A 19,644-nucleotide genomic window follows, 5' to 3' on the forward strand; every position below is an offset into this window, starting at 1 on the left:
ACTAAGAATTGAATCCAAGATATGTCATATGAAATATGGACCCTTATTTCTAAACATAATTGTAGGGGTGGACATAAAAATCATGGAACCTAATTGAACAACAACATAGTATACCAGAAAAAACCATGTTGACAAAAAAAATCGACTTACGTTCAAGAACCAAACCGAATTGTTCAAATCCATTTCGGTTTTCATCTTGGTAGAACTTCAGAACCAGACCAAACCGTTTATTTATTTTTTAAATATCTTATTCACTTAGCTCATTTTGTATATAGACTCAAAGAAATTTAATTAAGTTCAAGCCTAAAATCATGATAATGCTTTCATCTGATATGCTCATTTGTGAAAATCATAATGATGTCCTTTCTTATCGTCGATGGTCTAAGAGAGGAGATTTAAAACTTAAATTTTAACGTAAATGTTGAAGAGAGTTTAAAAGATGTTTAAATGTAGTAATTTGAATTATTTTAAAAGTAGGCTTGTTCTTCTTCATGCTTATATTCTCCCAACAAAAAAGAATCATTTTTTCGTTGATTTGTGTATTTATTTTTAATTTGCGTTAATCTAGAACTAGAAAAAAAAAACATGAAATTCATGCTCTTCAACTCTCACGAGCAGAGTCTTACAACAACTCTTTGATTTGTGAGCAACTCTCAACTCGCTGACTTAGAGATGCTGAAGATGATGCGGGCAACGATTGCTACTTCTTCTTCTTTGAAGATTGGTTATGGAAGCAGCAGCACCAGAGGTATGCCGCCTTGCCTTCTTCAATCTTCTCCTGTCGTTGTTTTCTTCAACAGTTACTTGGCTTTGTTTCACTCTCGAGCTTCCAAGTCGACCGAATCCAGAAACATTCAACAACACCAGATTGTGAAAATCAGTAATGTTGAGGATGCTCTCAATGTGTTCGACGAAATGCTTCAACCAAATCTTGACTCAACTTGCCAAGTTGAAGCATTATTCGGCAGTCATCTCCATGAATGGCCAAATGGGTGTGTCCGGAATCCGTCCAGATGTTAAGTTTGTCAGTCTTGGGTGACTTCTTCAAATTAGGTTTTGAGCCAGATGTCACAACCTACAGCACTCTAATCAACGGCTTTCTTCTTAAGAATAGAGAGGCCGAGGCTGCAGCACTTTTAAATAAAATGTTGGAGAGTGGTAATTGCAAGCCGAATGTGGTTTCTTTCAGCACATTAGTTAACAATGATGCAGCAATCCAATTGCTTAAGAAGATGGAAGAAAATGCTTGCATGCCTAACGTAATTGTCTACAACATGATCATCGACAGTCTTTGCAAAGATGCTCTAGTTGTTGATGCACTGAACCTCTTTTTGGAAACGACGGGTAAGGGCATTTCTCCCAACGTCATTACCTATACCTCTTTGATTCACGGAGTTTGCAAAGTAGGGAAGTGGAAAGAAGCTACAAGATTGTTGAATGAAATGGTGGAGAAACATATCTTTCCAAATGTGCACACCTTCAATTTCTTGGTTGACACATTCTGCAAAGAGGGGATGGTCCAGGAAGCAAGTAGTGTGGTTATAATGATGACGCAAGGGGATATAGCACCCAATACAATTACATACAATTCGCTTATAGATGGTTACTATTTGCAAGGAGAAATGGACGAGGTGAAAAAGGTTTTTGAAAAAATGCTTAGCAAAGGCTGCATGGTTAATGCTCGTACTTATAGCATATTGATAAATGGCTATTGTAAGCATAAAAGGATAGATGATGCTCGGATACTTTTTCTGGAAATGTCTCATAAGGGAGTTGTTCCAAATACGGTTACTTATAGCACGCTTATTGATGGGTTTTGCAAGATGGGAAGAACACAAGATGCACGGAACTTGTTCTCTCAAATGCAAGCTTGTGGCCAACTTCAGACATTCAAACGTATAATATTTTACTGGATGGCCTTTGTGAAAACCAACAATTTCCCCAGGCAGTTGAATTGTTGGAAGAGATGGAGGGAAAGAAGTTGGATTTTGATATTGTAACTTGTAATATTCTTATTGATGGTTTGTGCAGAGCTGAGAAAGTTGAATATGCGTGGGATCTCTTTCGTCGCTTACCATCAAAAGGAATTCAACCTAATGCCATTACGTATAATACAATGATTAGTGGATTTTGTAATGGAGGGCTAATATGTGAAGTGGAAAACTTGCTTAGAGAAATGGAAGAGAAAGGCTGTTCTCCAGGTGGTTGGACGTACAACATAATTATCCAAGGGTTTATCAATAACAATGAGACATCAACAGGAGTGAGGCTTATTCAAGAAATGGTGGAGAGGGGTTTTTCTGCAGATGCATCAACTACGGAGTTGATCGTTGATTTATTGTCTAAGGATAAGAGTAGATGCCACTTTGTTGGCATTTATAGAAAGACTATGACGAAATTGATTTGCATCTTTTTAGTTTTGACAAGTTTCGGTGCATCCTTCCCTTGAATGCTACATTAAAGGAGGGAGTTGTTCCACTGTCGAGTCCAGTTCAGGTAGCCATTCGTTCCTGCATCGCCTAGTAACGTATGCTATGTGTTATTAACTGAATTTATCAGTTAAGATTATGAAATCTGTTGGTGAGGCAGAGTATATGGACTAGTATGAAATTTGTAGACATATTTATGACTCGAATACCAATCCATGAGATTGCCTCTGCTTGCTTTACGAATCCTGCAAATATCCATATTAAGTGACAATACAGGGCGGAGATAAGAGTCCAAGACTAGTTCCCAATTCCAACCTTGCACAGCCTGAATAACTAGTCGTGTTCGAACGTGATAACTGGTTGTTTAACCTTCTTCTTCTTATTATTTTTTTTAATTTTACTATTTTACAGCCCTTGCATTATAAAACGTTTTTCCTTTTTCTTTCTTCGAATAAAAGGATATTATTTACACTTAACGGGTGGGGAGTGAGCTAAGCTTCACAATAGACTAGTAATAATATGTTTCAACTACATGGTTGACAAGAAATAAACTAAGACTTCTCACTTACAAGTGAAAAGAAATACCACTAAACCGTAATACTAAGTGGCTATACAACGTTGAAATGAAATAGTAAGTAAAGGTATGTGATTAAAATGTTTCAAAAATATTGTATGAGGTTGCAATTGACCACAAACTTGAAGGAATAAAATGTAATTTACTAGAAAAATTAATAAGAGAAACCTTTCAAACGTTAGCCTCACATCTCATGTGGTGATTTATTTTTATTTTTTGTTTAATTAAATAGTTAATTAAAAAAGATAAGTACCCTCTTACGTCATCAACAGTCGCTTTGGCCGAGTGGTTAAGGCGTGTGCTTGCTAAGTGCATGGGGATTCCCCGCGAGAGTTCGAACCTCTCAGGCGACGATTTATTTTTAATTTTAGTTTAATTTTTTTTTGCCCATGCTTGTGGTGCTCTATTTGCAGGATCATGTAAATTGGAACGGCCAATATTTGTAGTGAGTATACGTTACTTCAACGTGGCCATACAAAACTTTTTTTTTTATCATTTCCAAAAACTTAAGAAACTAAATGTAAAAAAGAATCAAATGTCTCATGATAGGATGATGAGACAATGTTGCTAATGTAGAAAATCATGTTTTGCCATAAAAAGTATGTACACACATATTATAGAACATATTGTGTACATATATATAGTACATCCATCAATATTAACCAAAAGGTATTGTACCATAAAACGTTTGGTAAATTCTTCAAATCCAAAATATGGGTACATTCTTCATAACCATGAAAATAATAATAATAATAGTAGATATTAGGCCTAATAATATTAATAAATTTCTTCGAATAATTTGGCATGGATACTTTTTCTAATCAACAAAAAAGATGTACCCATATAAGTTTAAAAAATAGATTAGAAAAATGTGGGATCCACAATTGATACATATCATTTAACGGTCAAATTTAGCAGATTGACTAACAAATGTATGAAATTGAAATGAAATAATAAGTAAATGTATGTGATTGAAATGTTTTTAAATGTTGTATGAGGTTACAATTAACCACAAACATGAGAGGGTAAAATGTAATTTACCCAAAAAAAATTAATAAGAGCAACCCACCAAACGTCAACATCTCCTCTTTCTTTTTGTGGAAAACCCTGCAATTGTAAGGATTCGTTTGGATGTGCTTTTAAAATGATTAAAGCACTTTTAGAGAAAATGTTTTTCGATTCCAAAAGCACTTAAAGTGCTTTTTGCAAGAAGCACCAGTTATGAACTTCTTCTAAGAAGCACTTTAAGTGTCTTTCCAGAATTTACTTGCATTTTTACTAAGGATTGGTTCTAAAAACATTTTCACCAAACACGGTTTCTGTCATTTTAAAAGCACACGAACTTCTTGACGAGGTAGTCTACCTTTGTTCCAGCATTGTTACAAGTTTCGATGAAATGGGTAATATGTTCTTTAGGATTGCCCTTTCCATCGAATTGCATGAACTTTGGCGGCTGATAATCCCTTGGCATCCTCAAGGCGTTAAGTGACAATCCAGGTCGGAGATAAGGGTCCAAGACTAGTTCCCAATTCCAACCTTGCACAACCTGAATAACTAGTCGTGTTCGAACGTGATAATTGGTTGTTTAAACTTCTTCTTATTATTATTTTTTTTAATTTTACTATTTTACAACTCTTGCATTATAAAACGTTCCTTTTTCTTTCTTCGAATAAAAGGATATTATGTACACTTAACGGATGGGGAGTGAGCTAAGCTTCACAATAAACTAACAATAATATGTTTCAACTACGCAGTTGACGAGAAATAAACTAAGACTTCTTACTTACAAGTGAAAAGAAAAATCACTAAACCGTAGTACTAAGTGGCTATACAATGTTGAAATGAAAGAGTAAGTAAAGGTATGTGATTAAAATGTTTTAAAAATATTGTATGAGGTTGCAATTGACCGCAAACTTGAAGGAATAAAATGTAATTTACTAGAAAAATTAATAAGAGAAACCCGTCAAACGTCAGCCTCACATCTCAGGTGGTGATTTATTTTTATTTTTTGTTTAATTAAATAGTTAATTAAAAAAGATAAGTACCCTCTTACGTCATCAACAGTCGCTTTGGCCGAGTGGTTAAGGCGTGTGCTTGCTAAGTGCATGGGGATTCCCCGCGAGAGTTCGAACCTCTCAGGCGACGATTTATTTTTAATTTTAGTTTAATTTTTTTTCAGCCATGCTTGTGGTGCTCTATTTGCAGGATCATGTAAATTGGAACGGCCAATATTTGTAGTGAGTATACGTTACTTCAACGTGGCCATACAAAGCTTTTTTTTTTTTTATCATTTCCAAAAACTTAAGAAACTAAATGTAAAAAAGAATCAAATGTCTCATGATAGGATGATGAGACAATGTTGCTAATGTAGAATATCATGTTTTGCCATAAATAGTATGTACACACATATTGTAGAACATATTGTGTACATATAAATAGAACATTCATCAATATTAACCAAAAGGTACTGTACCATAAAACGTTTGGTAAATTCTTCAAACCCAAAACATGGGTACATTCTTCATAACCACGAAAAAAAATAATAATAATAGTAGATATTAAGCCTAATAATATTAATAAATTTCTTTGAATAAATTGGCATGGATATGTTTTCTAATCAAAGAAAAAGATGTACCCATATAAGTTTAAAAAGTAGATTAGAAAAATGTGGGATCTACAGTTGATACATATCATTTAACGGTCAAATTTAGCAGATTGACTAACAAATGTATGAAATTGAAATGAAATAATAAGTAAATGTATGTGATTGAAATGTTTTTAAATGTTGTATGAGGTTACAATTAACCACAAACATGAGAGGGTAAAATGTAATTTATCCAAAAAAAATTAATAAGAGCAACCCACCAAACGTCAACATCTCCTCTTACTTTTTGTGGAAAACCCTACAATTGTAAGGATTCGTTTGGATGTGCTTTTAAAATGACTAAAGCACTTTTAGCGAAAATGTGTTTTGGTTCCAAAAGCACTTAAAGTGCTTTCTGCAAGAAGCACCAGTTATGAGCTTCTTCTAAGAAGCACTTTAAGTGTCTTTCCAGAATTTACTTGCATTTTTACTAAGGATTGGTTCTAAAAACATTTTCACCAAAAAAGCTTTCTATCATTTTAAAAGCACACGAACTGCTTGACGAGGTAGTCTACCTCTGTCCCAGCATTGTTGCAAGTTTCGATGAAGTGGGCAATATGTTATTTAGGATTGCCCTTTCCATCGAATTGCATGAACTTTGGCGGCTGATAATCCCTTGGCATCCTCAAGGCGTTAATCTTTTTGGAGTAGGGCTTTGAGTACAACACGGAGTCATGAGAGCTTCCTTGGTACTGCGTCTTGATGGTGCTAGTGATCATCTCTTGTAGCTGTTGGATAAAGAGAGATCCCATGAGCGATGTTGCTTAGTCCAGTTTCTCTTCAACTTTCTCCACCAGAGCTCTTTCTTTTTATCGGTTTCCTCCTTTGGTGGGTCAACCTTCGGGTTAGCTTTGTCATCGTGCTGCGCTTCCAGACAGTTGACAAACGTAGCAATTTGCAAGTCATTCTCCTCCACAATCCTTGTCAGCCTTGCAATTGCTTCACTTATTTGAGCCAACTGCTCATTGATGGAAGTTACGCCAGTAGTCATGACTTGCATGGTTACGGGACATGAGCTGCTTGAGTCGACGTCAGAAGTCAAAGACTCAGAGTAACTTATTGGACTTTCTTCCTTTGGTGCCTTTAGCGAAGCCAGGGTGATCACAGGTTCGTGCCTCGGGTGCTCTTGCTCCTTCGACAGAGTTGATGGATGGGTGGAAGGCATGGCAGAGAGAGTTCTTGCCTTGCTTCAGGATGTGATGCCTAAAGTGCCACCACTTGCGGCAATGATGACCTTGTCCTTTGCGTTGGTAACAGAAACATCTTGATCCTTCCTTAATACCATTTGTATGTGTGTGGTTTGTTCTTTTTTTTTTCTTTTTTTTTAGCAAATTTGAAGGCAGAGATGAGAGGCAGAAATATCCCATCGAGCATGCCAAATTTGTAAACACAAAAATTATGTATCGAATGAAATGAGAACACGTGTACAAAGTAAATTTGTATTGATTTGAATTTGTAGGTTACAATCTCTTTTTACAAGTTTTCCTTTGATTTAGTCTTCAAATTTGATGTAGATACGTGATTGTTGATCCAAGGGTTGTGATGATTTGATCTAGGACGAACAGTTGAAGGATTGCTTTAAGTTTTGAGCTTGAAACGGTGTGTGGATAGTCTTCACCTCAAAGCTACGGCAAAGGGTAGTGTTTGATGCAGGATTTCGTTGCTTCAAGGGTTTTGGGGACTTAATCTTGAAATGAACGTTGCTACAACTTTAGAAGCTTGCAACAAAGTCTTGAAGGAATCGGCACAAGCGCTTGTTGACTCATCAATGAAGTGCTTCAATTTTGGTTGAGAGAAAGCTTCGGCTTTGGTTAAATGTTTTTCGAAGAGAGCTTTGGCAGCGTATTAGTCTTTAAAGATTTGGCAGAGGTTCTTCTGTGTAGAGATTTTTTTTCAACCTTTATGCTTATGGGAGAACCTTGTATTTATAGGCTTCTCAAGGCTTGCCTCTGGGTAGATTTAGCTTTGATTTATGTCCTAATTCGTCCATGGGAGAGTTTTGGCATGTTTTGTGTCTTAGTTTCAGCCACTTTACTCCCTTAGCAGAAATTATGAGGCCTTGTTGCCTATTTTTGTGAGCAATCTTCAATTCTTGCTTATTTTATGAAGATGCCTTATGTCACATCCCGACCCAAGGTCCACCACATCCCAGGGCCGCTCCACCACCGTAGCACGATATTGTCCGCTTTGGGCCCCGACAACATCCTCACGGTTTTGTTTCTGGGAACTCACACGAGAACTTCCTAGTGGGTCACCCATCATGGGAATGCTCTCGCGCGAACTCGCTTAACATCGGAGTTTCGATGGAACCCAAAGCCAGTGAGCTCCCAAAAGGCCTCGTGCTAGGTAGGGATGGAAATATACATATAAGGATCACTCCCTTGGGTGATGTGGGATCTTACAATCCACCACCCTTAGGGGCCCGACGTCCTTGTCGACACATCACGGCTAGGGTTAGGCTCTGATACCAAATTGTCACATCTCGGCCCGGGGTCCACCACATCCCGGGCCCGCTCCCTCACTGTAGCACGATATTGTCAGTTTTGGGCCCACACTACGCCCTCACGGTTTTGTTTCTGAGAACTCACACGAGAACTTTCCAATGGGTCACCCATCATGGGAATGTTTTCGCATGAGCTCGCTTAACTTCGGAGTTCCAATGGAACCCAAAGCCAATGAGTTCCCAAAAGGCCTCGTGCTAGGTAAGGATGAGAATATACATATAAGGATCACTCCCCTGGGCCCAGGGCGATGTGGGATCTTACACCTTAACTTTCTTTCCGGTTTTAGGACCAATCTAGACCTTTTTGCCAAATTTAAAGGAGTTTTCTCCCTTGTGCCGATTTTTAGGAAGATTTTATATTTCCTTTGCTTGATTTGTACCAGATGTCATTGATGACTTGTCCATTTGTGATAAATCATATGTCACATGGAGCTTTGTGATGCATCATTTATATGCAACGAAATTTACATGTCTACAGGGTAATTACTTGATCCCTTGTACAACTGCTATAGTTGGAAAAATTACATGATCCCACGTAATTACTACAAACACCACCACACGGTATGTATAATCAACTGCGTGGGGTATATAATCAGCCTACGTTTATCGTATGAGTAGAAAACAAGTTTAAAGTGCGGATAAACCTAAACCACAAAACGTGGGTTTTATTCTAATCTTGAGACTCCCTGCAGTATGAATTTTATCAATAGAACAGTTTATTTTAATCCAATTTCCATAGCATATTTTAGTGAAAACTAAAAAATTTCAAATTAAACCCTTTAACCAGCATGCGTAAGCAATTTTTTAAAACATTATTTGGAAACAATCTGCTCAGTTGTTAGACAAGATTTAATTAATTCGAAATTATCTCCATAATTGTAGTATGTATTATAGAAATATACGATAATTTTTCCTTGTTATTAGTATAAGATTCCTACTAAATAGGGATTAATATAACCCATGTATATTGAAATATTTTCTAAACATCAATGCAAGAAGTCATAATTCTACCTGATATCATTTGTCTAGGTTTTCATTCTCTTTGATCCCGGTTTTCATTCTTCTCTCCCGGTTCAATACAGTACATTAACAAAACAAAAAAAATAAAAACCCATCAAAATAGTTTATTTTCGTTCCCCATTTAGGCCTCGTTTGGCACATCGTATAAGACACTGAATAATACTAATAATATAGTACAGTATTTGGTGTCCGTTTGTATTAAATAGCCACTGAATTAAATAATCTGGGCCCACCTACTTTATACGGTGAAAATCAGCTTGCTTATCATCTCCAAAATCACGGTACAGTTTAGTCGGCCGCTCTCTCCTTCCTTTCCAAACGCAGCCGCTCTCTTTCCTCCAGGTTAGTCTTCTCACACCTTCTTCTTCTTCGTTTGAATCCCAGTTCATCTTCTCATTTTTCTTCTTCTTCCCAGGTTCCCCTCCCTCTGTTCTTCTTCTTTGTTTCCCCTCCCTTTGTTCTTCCCCCTCCTTCCCACAAATCCCAAAACCCAATTGCTCCGCCAGCTATCCAACTACCCTGATGATTTTCGATGATGCTGCATCAATCAATCCCGATCACAACACACTTCACAGAGTTGGACAACCCGACGGAGACGGTAGCCCACTGCAAATCTCATCGGTAACACCCATCGATTCCGTTCCGCCCTTGCTTTCTTCTTCACCATTATTGCCAGCAATGGCAATTTCTCCTATCAAGGTACATTTGAACGATTTGTTGGCAACGACAATTCCAGCCAGCGTGCAAGGTTTTGTTTTTCCTCTAAGAAACGTAGGAACCATCAAAATTGCAGCCCTCTTTCCACTTGCAGAGCAACGCATCAATGATTCCATCAACCTTAAGGAGTATGGAGATTACAGAAGCTTCAACTCAAAGATTATATGCCTCTGTATGCTTCCCTCAACGCATACGAACAACACAAAGCATAGACATGAGGTATTGACATCCTTGGTTTTCAATTTTACAAAATGGAAGGACAAATGGTGTTGGATTTTGAAGTTTATTTTGCCATATTATACAAATGTTATTCTAATCATATCTGAAGACTTCTTGACTAATAAATGTGGATGGGTTAATTGGTATCTTGTGGGAAATTTTTTGAAAAAAAGATTGTTATGCATTTGTGTGGTTTTCAAATTTTCAATAGGTATAAATATGAGAAAAGTTCAACAAACAAACAAAGATTTGTCAAATTTTTTTTTCTTCCATTTTCTTATCTGATTCAGTACCAAACATAGTATAAATAATATGGTAATTAGTCCGATACTGCACCAAATATGAGACTAATTTAGTCAGTATTATTTGGTGGCTATTTATCCTATCCGACAGAAATAGTCAATACAATCCGAGTTACCAAACGAGGCCTTGAGGTCTACATTAGGTGCTTTACTATTTCTTTCTTCCCCATCAAACTTCTAGAGTATCCTACGGTCACTCCATCATCAATCATTGCGTCTTTCAAGCATCCATTACCCTTTTCATTTCTTCTTGTTTTATGTGTCTCCTCCAAACGAAGCCTTCCCTTATCCGAAGCTTTCCCTTTTATCCTTTAGTTGCTTCAAAGTTCCGTTTTTGTTTTTCTTTCTTTTTTTATGGCATCCCCTCAACCTTTAGTCCAAACAACATGCAGTCATGGCCCTTTCACAACATTCAGCATGGCCCATCAACATGCAGTCGTGGCCCAACAGCAGCAACTCACATGGCTTGGGCACCCATATGAGAATGTGAGGACAAAGTCCCACATTGGTGAGGACCAAACTATATAAGAGCTTATAAAATTTTGGACTACTCCTTATATTGTTAATTAATTTTATAATAGAACCCTAACTTCTTCAACCTAAACCTGTTATTCTTGGCCTTTTAGGCCCTCCATGGTGTTATCCATGCTATACCTCTCAACACACTCATGCCACATGTCCTCACATGCCCTATAGGCCCGATATTGCTCATGTCCTCGCCGAAGTCCAATTTACTCTTCCGTCTAATCCAAAATATTATTTTGACATGGAAATTTCATTGCATACAAATGATGTATCGCAAAGCTCCACGTGGCATATGACTTATCACAAATAGACAAGTCATCAATAACACGTGGCACAAAGCAAGCAAAGGGAGTACAAAAGTTTCCTAAAACTCGACCAAAAGGAGAAAAGCTCTCCTAAATTTGGCTAGGGGATCAAATTGACCCTAAAACTGGAAAGAAAGCTAAAGGCATCTTCATAAAACAAGTAAGAATTGAAGATTGCTCACAAAATAAGTAACAAGGTCCTTAAATTCGGCCAAGGAGTAAATATGGCTGAAATTAATACACAAAACATGCCTAAAATCATCCCAAAGGCAAGCCTTGAGAAGCCTATAAATACAAGGTCCTCCCATAAGCATAAGGTTCAAAAAATCCCTACACAGAAGAACCTTTACAAAACATTTGAAGACTAATACGCTGCAAAAGCTCTCTTCAAAGAACATTCAACCAAAGCCGAAGCTTTTTCTCGACCAAAGCAGAAACACTTCCCTGAAGAATCAATAAGCGCTCATGCCGATTCCTTCAAGACTTTGTTGCAAGCTTATAAACTTGTAGCAATGTTTGTTTCAAGATCAAGTCGCCAAGACCCTTGAAGCAACGAAATCCAGCATCCACACCATTTTTGCTGCACCTTGAGGTGAAGACCATCCCCACATTCGTTTCAAGCTCAAAACTTGAAGCAATCATTCCGAGATTCAACCATCTACATCAAATTTGAAGACTTAATCAAAGGAAAAGTTGTAAACAAAGATTGTAACCTACAAATTCAAATCAATACAAATCTACTTTGTACACGTGTTCTCATTTCATTCGATACAAAATTTTTGTGTTTACAATGCTGTAACTAATGAAGTTTGATGTTGTGTTGACTATAGAAACATTAATGAGGCCACACCTAAAGATGAATACCCCATGCCCATAGCCGACCTATCCATAGATGCAGTTGCAAAACACAAAGTCTTATATTTCATGGATGGGAATGAGGGTTATAATCAAATAAAAATGGCTAAAGAAGATATACATAAGACAACTTTTAGGTGCCCAGAACATGTAGGAGCATATGAATACGTTGTCATGCCATTCGGGCTAAAAAATGCCGATGCAACTTATCAAAGAGCAATGAATGCCATTTTTCACATTTTAATTGGGCATAGCATGGAGGTGTACATTGATGATATAGTGGTCAAGTCTAAAACTGAGGAGCAACACTTGGAAAACCTCAAGCAAGCCTTAACCAGAATGAGGGTCCATAAGTTGAAAATGAATCCAAAGAAATGTGCTTTTGGAGTCAGATCAAGCAACTTTTTGGGATTCCTTGTTCATCAGAGAGGAGTGAAAGTAGACAAGAATAAGGCTTGGGCTATAATAAAGTCACCTTCTCCTACCAAAAAGTACAATTGCAAAGGCTACTAGGGAAAGTCAACTTCTTAAGGAGATTCATTGCTAACTTGGTGGGCAAGATTCAACAGTTGACTCCTCTATTGGGTCGAAAATACCATAGCCCAAAATTGGGCAGGGTGTCGTGAGCAAAAGAGCTTGAAAGTAGGCTGCAGGCAAGAGGTCTAGGGGGTAAGCCCAGCCGTAAGGGCTAGCGTGTTGGGCCAAAGGCGGTGGCACGGGTTCAGGCCCAGCAGACGCTAGCTTGTAGACTAGCACACGGGAGGCCCAGCTAAAGCTGAAGCCTTTATCTTTGGGCTGGGGAAAAGACCCAGCCAACTGAGCTGGTTGGATGGCTATGGGCCAGAGCAACACAAGGCCCAGCAAGCATAAAAGCTTGCTAGTAGTCGGGCCAAGACAGTTTAGTGTTGCCCAAGCTTCAGGCCCTGTCGAGATTGAACCTAAGCCGATGCTTGATTGCTGTGATGGTCAGCTGGGCTTCAGGCCACCTACCTTGTCGACGGTGGTGAGGTGGGTGTGTTGCACCATGTCCAATTTTCCCTTTTTTTTTTTTTTTCCCAACATGCGTAAGGTTTTACAAACCCTAGATTTGCTTCTAATTTATGAATATACTTTGACTCACAAATTCCACAGAGCAATTTAATTACGTAATGCATGAAACAAATATATATATATATATATATATATATATATATCTATATTGACAAATATATGAACATATACGATATATATATCGTAAGGAAAATATAAATATAGAGGGGTTCATGTACCATGGGGAATGTTTTCATGCTTTGTAGACGTTTCAAATATCTTCTTTTATTTTAAGCGTACCTGATTAGCAGAAAACAAATATAAGCCTTTGAATTTTGTAGAAGATAGCCTCCTCCTACGATCCGTCAATTTCTCAGCTTTTGGCAAGAGCGTGCTGATAACGTGTTGTAAGCCTATTTGATTGAATGATCTTAGGTTTAGAAAAAGAGGGGGCCGACGGCAATTAGAAAGAGGAGATAGTGATTTCATTGTGAGGTGTGTTTGACTCACCTTATTGTGCCTTTATTTATAGTAGTAGGATAGGCAAAAACCTTTACCTTTAGGATTAGAACATTTAATAGGTAATCAACTCCTAATATGAATATAAGATACATTCTTATAGTTACCAGGATTTGCACAATCACATTCTTATTCTAAATATGATCACAACACATGTCAATTTATAAATATGATTTTTATCCAAATTCCAAGTTTATTTCCTTTGTTCAAATATAATGTAATATTTAAAATAAAATAAAAATAAAATAAAATAAAAAGTAAAAAGCATTTCTCTCTACTCTCCGCACTCCCACGTCTCCCTTCCATTTTATACACATTGTGTGGGCATAAGCTAGTTTTTATGAAGGGATTGGGATCCTATTTGGATTCAAATTGTGGAGATTTTAGGAGTCGTTACATCTTAATTGTTTATCATACATCGTACATTTATAAATCATTTTGAATTTTTTAATTTAAGATTAAACATAAATAATACTAAACGAAAACTGACCGAACGATATACGATAAATGGTCGTGATGTCGGGATCCAGAGAGGGACCTTTTAGAATAGTGAATGAGTCAGTTTTCACCAAAAATAGGAAAATCATGCTAACAGGTTCAAGCAGATTCTTCCCTCCATAAATCATCCTCAGCAAAAGTTTATCGGAAAGAAGATTTGCGCACGAATTCGCTGACTCACTGGAGATGATGCGAGCAACAACAGCTGCTGTTGCTTCTTATTCTCTTTCTTTGAAGGTTGGTTATGGCAGCAGCAGCAGACTCAGACTCAGAGATGGTTATTGTTTGCAAGGAGAAATTGGCAAGGCAAAAAAGGTTTTTGAAGTAATGCTTAGCAAAGGTTGCATGGTTGATGCTTGTACTTATAACATATTGATAAATGGGTACTGTAAGCATTAAAGGGTAGATGATGCTTTTTCTGGAAATGTCTCAGAGGGGAGTGGTTCCAAATACTATTACTTATAACAGTCTTATAGATGGGCTTTGCAAGATGGGGAGAACACAAGATGCACAGAACTTGTTCTCTCAAATGCAAGCTTGTGGTCAACTTCCAGACATTCAAACTTATTCTATTTTATTGCATGGCGTTTGTAAAAAGAAACAACTTCCAGACAGTTGAATTGTTGGAAGAGATGGAGGGAAAGAAGTTGGATTTTGATATTGTAACTTGCACTATTCTTATTGAAGGTTTGTGCAGAGCTAAAAAAGTTGAATATGCATGGGATCTCTTTCGTTGTTTATCGTCAAAAGGAAATCAGCCTAATGTCAAGACATGTACTATAATGATTCGTGGATTATGTAAAGGGGGGCTAACAAGGGAAGCGGAAAACTTGCTAAGGGAAATGGAAGAGAAAGGTTGTTCTTCGTATGGTTGCACATACAACACAATTATCCGAGGGCTTATCAATAACAACGAGACATCAACGGCTGTGAGGCTTATTGAAGAAATGGTGGAGAGGGGTTTTTCTGCAGATGCATCAACTACGAAGTTGATCATTAATTTATTGTCCAAGGATAAAGTGAATCCCACTTTGTTGGCATTTATAGAAAGACCGTGATGAAATTGCTGAGTCCAGTTCAGGTAGCCATTCATTCATGCATCGCCTAGTGACGTATGATGTTTGTTATTAATTGAATATATCAAGTGATAGAGCAACTTTTATGTTACTCTTTTAAGATGATGAAATCTGTTGGAGAAGAAGAGCATATCTACTGATATGAAATTCGTAGACAAATTTATGGCTTGGTTTAAATTGTCATTTACTTTTTGGTGATAAGCAAGTGATTGGCAAATCTTACGAGCCCCAAGAACCGAAACAGCCGGAAATATGGCTAGAAGTGTAATCCGAGTAGGTTCAATAAGATCTTCAACAACCATTTTCCGAAACAAAGCAATAGCCTCCTGGGGCTGATTCATGCGCGAGTACGCATCAATAATAGCAGTACAGGACACAACAGTAGGCTCCGGCATCTGATCAAACAGAGACCGAGCCACTTTAAGCTCCCTCCATTTGCCAAACCATGTATCATGACATTCCAAGTGACAGAATTCCCCTGCGGGATTTCATCCAACACATTGAGAGCAAGCGCCAACGAGCCATAAGCAGCATACATATTAATCAGAAAATAACGACAGCATTCGTGCATTACGCGAGCGGTTAGGGTTAGCACAATCAATCATTTGGAGGCGCTGAATGAATGAAAACTTGAGCACCCGATTGAAATTCAGAACGATATGATTTCTTTGTATATTTTTGTTCTTGACCAACGGTTCCTCCCAAAGAGGAAACCCCCTAATAACATCCCAAAACTCTGAGCAAGAGAATTAACACGATGCCTTTAACTTTTCTTTCTTTTCTCTCTATCCTCTCTGTTTTATTTTTTCAGCTGTACAAGTAACGTAGTAACCCTATGATATATACATTGTACCTCTCTGAAGTAAACTAGAGCAATCATGCCTCGGCTAGTGCCGGAACAGAATCACCAAGCGCTACCTCTTCTTCCTGCTCTTCAGTATTACCTTCAAGACGTGTTTCATTCACTTCTGCTGTGAACTTCAGCGGCCCTTGTGGTGTTCCAAAGAGTGTAGTGAATATCTGTCTATGGCATTCATCACAAAAGTAGATGTAGGTGAAATGGCCCTCGTATGGAAGCTTATGTACCGCAGCTCCTGGTAAAATCCGGTGAACGAAATCAGTCATCGATGGTGGGACCACCTTATCGTCCATCCCCTGTCAAACATTGGAGGAGAATGGTCTGGATTAGTACAAAATTTAACCGAAAATTAATACCTCCGATGAAAAATACAAAACGCTCTGTATAGTTTGAATGAAGCCATTGTATGGCAAGAGATTCGTTGTGGTTACAAGGAAACAACTATCACCAGAAATCTGTCTACGAGTATGTTACGCCATACATTACTTTCTGAATCTTCCCTCGACTAACTTAGGACAAGTAGTAATTCAAACCTTTCTTATGTTAGCATGAGGAAGAGCAACTCAATTAGAACAATCCTGTCAAATGACTGATCTCATTGTTATCAAGTATCTCAGCAGTAAAAGTATCGATAGCTCAAACAAACATGTAAACGACGGAGATGCTTCTGACCTGCCATATGTGTATTGGGCCAAGGAAGCCAATGTATTCTTCCTGAGCTGAGCTGAGCATGGACTTAATCCAATTTAGCACGCCTTTCCCTTGTTCTTTCTTCTGCAATTTGAGGTCTGCAAGGCTGAAACCCCAATTTGACACTTGCAAAACAGCTTCCTCCACGAAGGGTTTCGAGATTCTCTGCCTAATTGATTCTTCCGCATCCCTTTGCCAGAATTCTTCGTAGATTGGGTCCTCCATCAGAGCTTTATCCTGGAGAACAAAACGAAAACTCATACAGGTAAAACAATAGTCATTGTGGTAATCATTTAACACAAACAAATGGGAGCCGAATGACATGGAAACCGTGACAAGTGAGGGATCAACCATGTAACATTTTCTGCATTGTTAGAAGAGAAGACCTCCAAGACCGGATCAGTCTCCAACTTATACGAGGAACATATGCATTTGTTGTAATAATCGAAATTTAGTTGTAAGATTTGTAAATATTTCAATCTGTAAACAAAATGTTGATAATGATCCTCACCCTCTTTCCCAGTGACAATGACAGCCATTTATCGATTTGTCCGTGCTTTCCAGACAAGAAGCTTCTGTGATAGAAGAAAGAAAGAAATCTAGGAAAACTCCTTGCCAAAAAGTACAAAAATTTTCTGCTTCGCGTCCATTTCCCCCAGGTCCTGCGTCTCTCTTCCCTGTTCATGACTGAATCGTACGGATTCACCATTGGAGCAAACATGGCTGCACCTGCAAGTTAAAGGTCACTACGGATTATCAAAACACCGATAGCTTAAAATTTGTGCCCATAATTTTGCAAACCTTTGCAATACTTGGAAAGCTTGCAAGGAACATCATATAGAAGTGACATTGATACCTGCAAGTCTATCAGGAATGTATCTTAGTGCTGCCCAAGCATGCATGCTTCCGCTCGAGTATCCCACAACCCAAAACTTGTCATTGACACCAACAGCATCGGCTAAGAGCAACATATCCATTGCTGAAGATTCAAGGTTTCTGTCGGGATGAGCATCACTCTCTCCGAACCCAGGAAGATCATACGTCAACAAGCGAACGCCAAACTCTTCTAACAGGGAAGGCTTAAGTCCAGGAATTCCTAAGTTTCAGAAGAATGTCACAAAAATAAGCAGATGCATTCATGCGACAAAGAACATGGACGATAAAGCAGATGCAGTATGTTTTTGTTTTCAACATCCAAAATGTACAACCTGCAAGCCGAGATGATAGGAAAGAATGCGGAGCAATGATTGAAAATCTAGCTCTGTCAGCTGGAACACCTTGCTCCTTGTATGCCATGAATCTACCATCTGGAAGCATTACACGGGCAGCCCTCGGTGGATGAATGTGCATCTTCTTAATCTCGGGCGCAGGACTAGAAGGAGTAGCTTCGGTATTCACATACAACACTGGAAATTGGTAAATTCATGTCAGTAAGATCCATACTTATTTCAAAGACCAAATTATTACTAAGAAATTGGAAAATGACACCAAATATGCTATATGACATTTTCCCGGAAATTTTCCAGGATTTCCAGAATATTCTGTTTGGTTCTCGAGAAAGGAAATAGGTCATGCAGTAAATTAGAGCATTGCAAAATGAAATTTCAGGTCCTATTTTCCTTCATTTTCTCAGCATCCAAACACAAGCTAAACATTTCAACAAAAACTCGAGTCAGAAGATTTTCCCGTTCATATCTTGAAAAAAAATATAAATTAAATAAAAATTCAAAACTCATAACAAGCACAAGTTATCCAACAAAAAAAAATCTGTTAGTCCTGAATTTTCTCAGCAACCAAACAGCGGATAAACGACCGCACACAACACACACTCACACACCTGCAAAAGCAAGAAGCGAGACCAACACGATCACCAACCAAGCATGAATCGGGTCCTTATCCTCCGGCAGATACTCGTTCACGAACCGCAATTTCCTGCGAAGCTGCGTCACTCTCTTCCCCAAGTACGACCCCCTCACCTTCCCCAAGCTCCTCCGCAACACCGAGTCCCGATTCCCTAGGCTCTGCCGCACTACATCCCTGCACCCTTTCCCGAACTCCACCGCCATCTCCGCCGCCGCTTTCGGGAACTCCCGCACCAGTCCCCCCAGCGTCTCCGGCGGAACCGGCTCGCTCGCATTGTGGCTCATAGCCACGCCACCCGGAACGGCGCCATACACTGCCCTTCCCGTGCTACTTCCACCCCCGTTTACAAGATCATTGGGTAGCCACGGCCTGGGCCGGCCCGCGTAGAATTCGGGTTCAGTGTCCGGCTCCGACATTGAATCACAGAGCAACAGCGGCCAACGAAGAAATGGAAGAAAAAATGGAGAGTTGAAAATTGAGAGATTAGTTTTTGAAGAAAAAATTTAAGAAAAAAAAGGGAAATGTGGGTAGAAATTGAGGGTGGAAAGGTTGAAAACGAAAGGGTGAGAAAAAGTGGAGTGCGAAAAAGAAAGCGGGTGGCCTTTTTGGTTTCTTGCAGTTGCAGACTTGCAGTGGAATTTTCGTTTTTGTTTTCTGGAAATTTCATATTTTTACTCTTGTTTTTATTTGCTTTTTATTTTTGTTTTGCGCGATCTTTCACCTAAACTTTTCGTTTTACGTTCTCGTGATACTGCAATAATATTACTAGATTAAATTTAAGAAGTTTTAACCAAATGATTCTGATAACATATTTTATCGAAAAATTATATTTTTACTTTTAAAATCAATCTTGACACTATTAACTCACAACACATTTTTGTTATTTTGGTCAAAATTCAAAATTTTTAAATATTTTTCATTAGTTTTTCTTTAAATTTATAAATTAAATTTTATAGAATAAATGATTTAGTTTAAATTTTTAATCGTTCTTTACCCATTTTTTATTGATGGAATTTA

At 38.2% G+C, this 19,644-nt stretch overlaps 2 protein-coding genes and 2 non-coding genes across 4 annotated transcripts; 3 read left to right on the plus strand and 1 right to left on the minus strand.

The window, feature by feature from the left end:
• The first annotated feature begins 672 nt into the window (after nt 1–672).
• On the plus strand, nt 673–2,603 carry LOC137743078 (pentatricopeptide repeat-containing protein At1g12300, mitochondrial-like). The gene is made up of 4 exons (XM_068482993.1): nt 673–964; nt 1,054–1,945; nt 2,032–2,354; nt 2,560–2,603. Exons 1-4 carry the CDS (start codon nt 673–675, stop codon nt 2,601–2,603), a joined length of 1,551 nt encoding a protein of 516 aa, XP_068339094.1.
• A 671-nt stretch (nt 2,604–3,274) lies between these two features.
• Nucleotides 3,275–3,356, plus strand: TRNAS-GCU (transfer RNA serine (anticodon GCU)). Its single transcript has one exon. It is a non-coding gene; the product is annotated as a tRNA-Ser (tRNA).
• Nucleotides 3,357–5,066: 1,710 nt separating this feature from the next.
• Nucleotides 5,067–5,148, plus strand: TRNAS-GCU (transfer RNA serine (anticodon GCU)). Its single transcript has one exon. It is a non-coding gene; the product is annotated as a tRNA-Ser (tRNA).
• Nucleotides 5,149–15,859: 10,711 nt separating this feature from the next.
• On the minus strand, nt 15,860–19,074 carry LOC137743818 (uncharacterized). Its single transcript, XM_068483755.1, has 6 exons — nt 18,602–19,074; nt 17,973–18,170; nt 17,621–17,860; nt 17,276–17,493; nt 16,747–17,001; nt 15,860–16,370 (listed from the first exon to the last, which is right to left on the minus strand). Exons 1-6 carry the CDS (start codon nt 19,041–19,043, stop codon nt 16,092–16,094), a joined length of 1,632 nt encoding a protein of 543 aa, XP_068339856.1. The 5' UTR covers nt 19,044–19,074; the 3' UTR covers nt 15,860–16,091.
• Between the last annotated feature and the right edge of the window lie 570 nt (nt 19,075–19,644).

This window comes from Pyrus communis, chromosome 8 (assembly GCF_963583255.1).
Source record: "Pyrus communis chromosome 8, drPyrComm1.1, whole genome shotgun sequence".
NCBI lineage: Eukaryota > Viridiplantae > Streptophyta > Magnoliopsida > Rosales > Rosaceae > Pyrus > Pyrus communis.

What these genes read in the sequence shown, in the direction of transcription:
- LOC137743818 (XM_068483755.1), bottom strand. Translation starts at nt 19,043, where the DNA reads ATGTCGGAGCCGGACACTGAACCCGAATTCTACGCGGGCCGGCCCAGG. An exon ending in CATTCCTGATAGACTTGCAG is followed by an intron (nt 17,494 to 17,620) that starts GTATCAATGTCA and finishes TTTAACTTGCAG; the next exon opens with GTGCAGCCATGTTTGCTCCA. An exon ending in CATTGTCACTGGGAAAGAGG is followed by an intron (nt 17,002 to 17,275) that starts GTGAGGATCATT and finishes TTTGTTCTCCAG; the next exon opens with GATAAAGCTCTGATGGAGGA.
- LOC137743078 (XM_068482993.1), top strand. Translation starts at nt 673, where the DNA reads ATGCTGAAGATGATGCGGGCAACGATTGCTACTTCTTCTTCTTTGAAG. An exon ending in AAAACCAACAATTTCCCCAG is followed by an intron (nt 1,946 to 2,031) that starts GCAGTTGAATTG and finishes TGGTTTGTGCAG; the next exon opens with AGCTGAGAAAGTTGAATATG. An exon ending in TTTATTGTCTAAGGATAAGA is followed by an intron (nt 2,355 to 2,559) that starts GTAGATGCCACT and finishes TGAATTTATCAG; the next exon opens with TTAAGATTATGAAATCTGTT.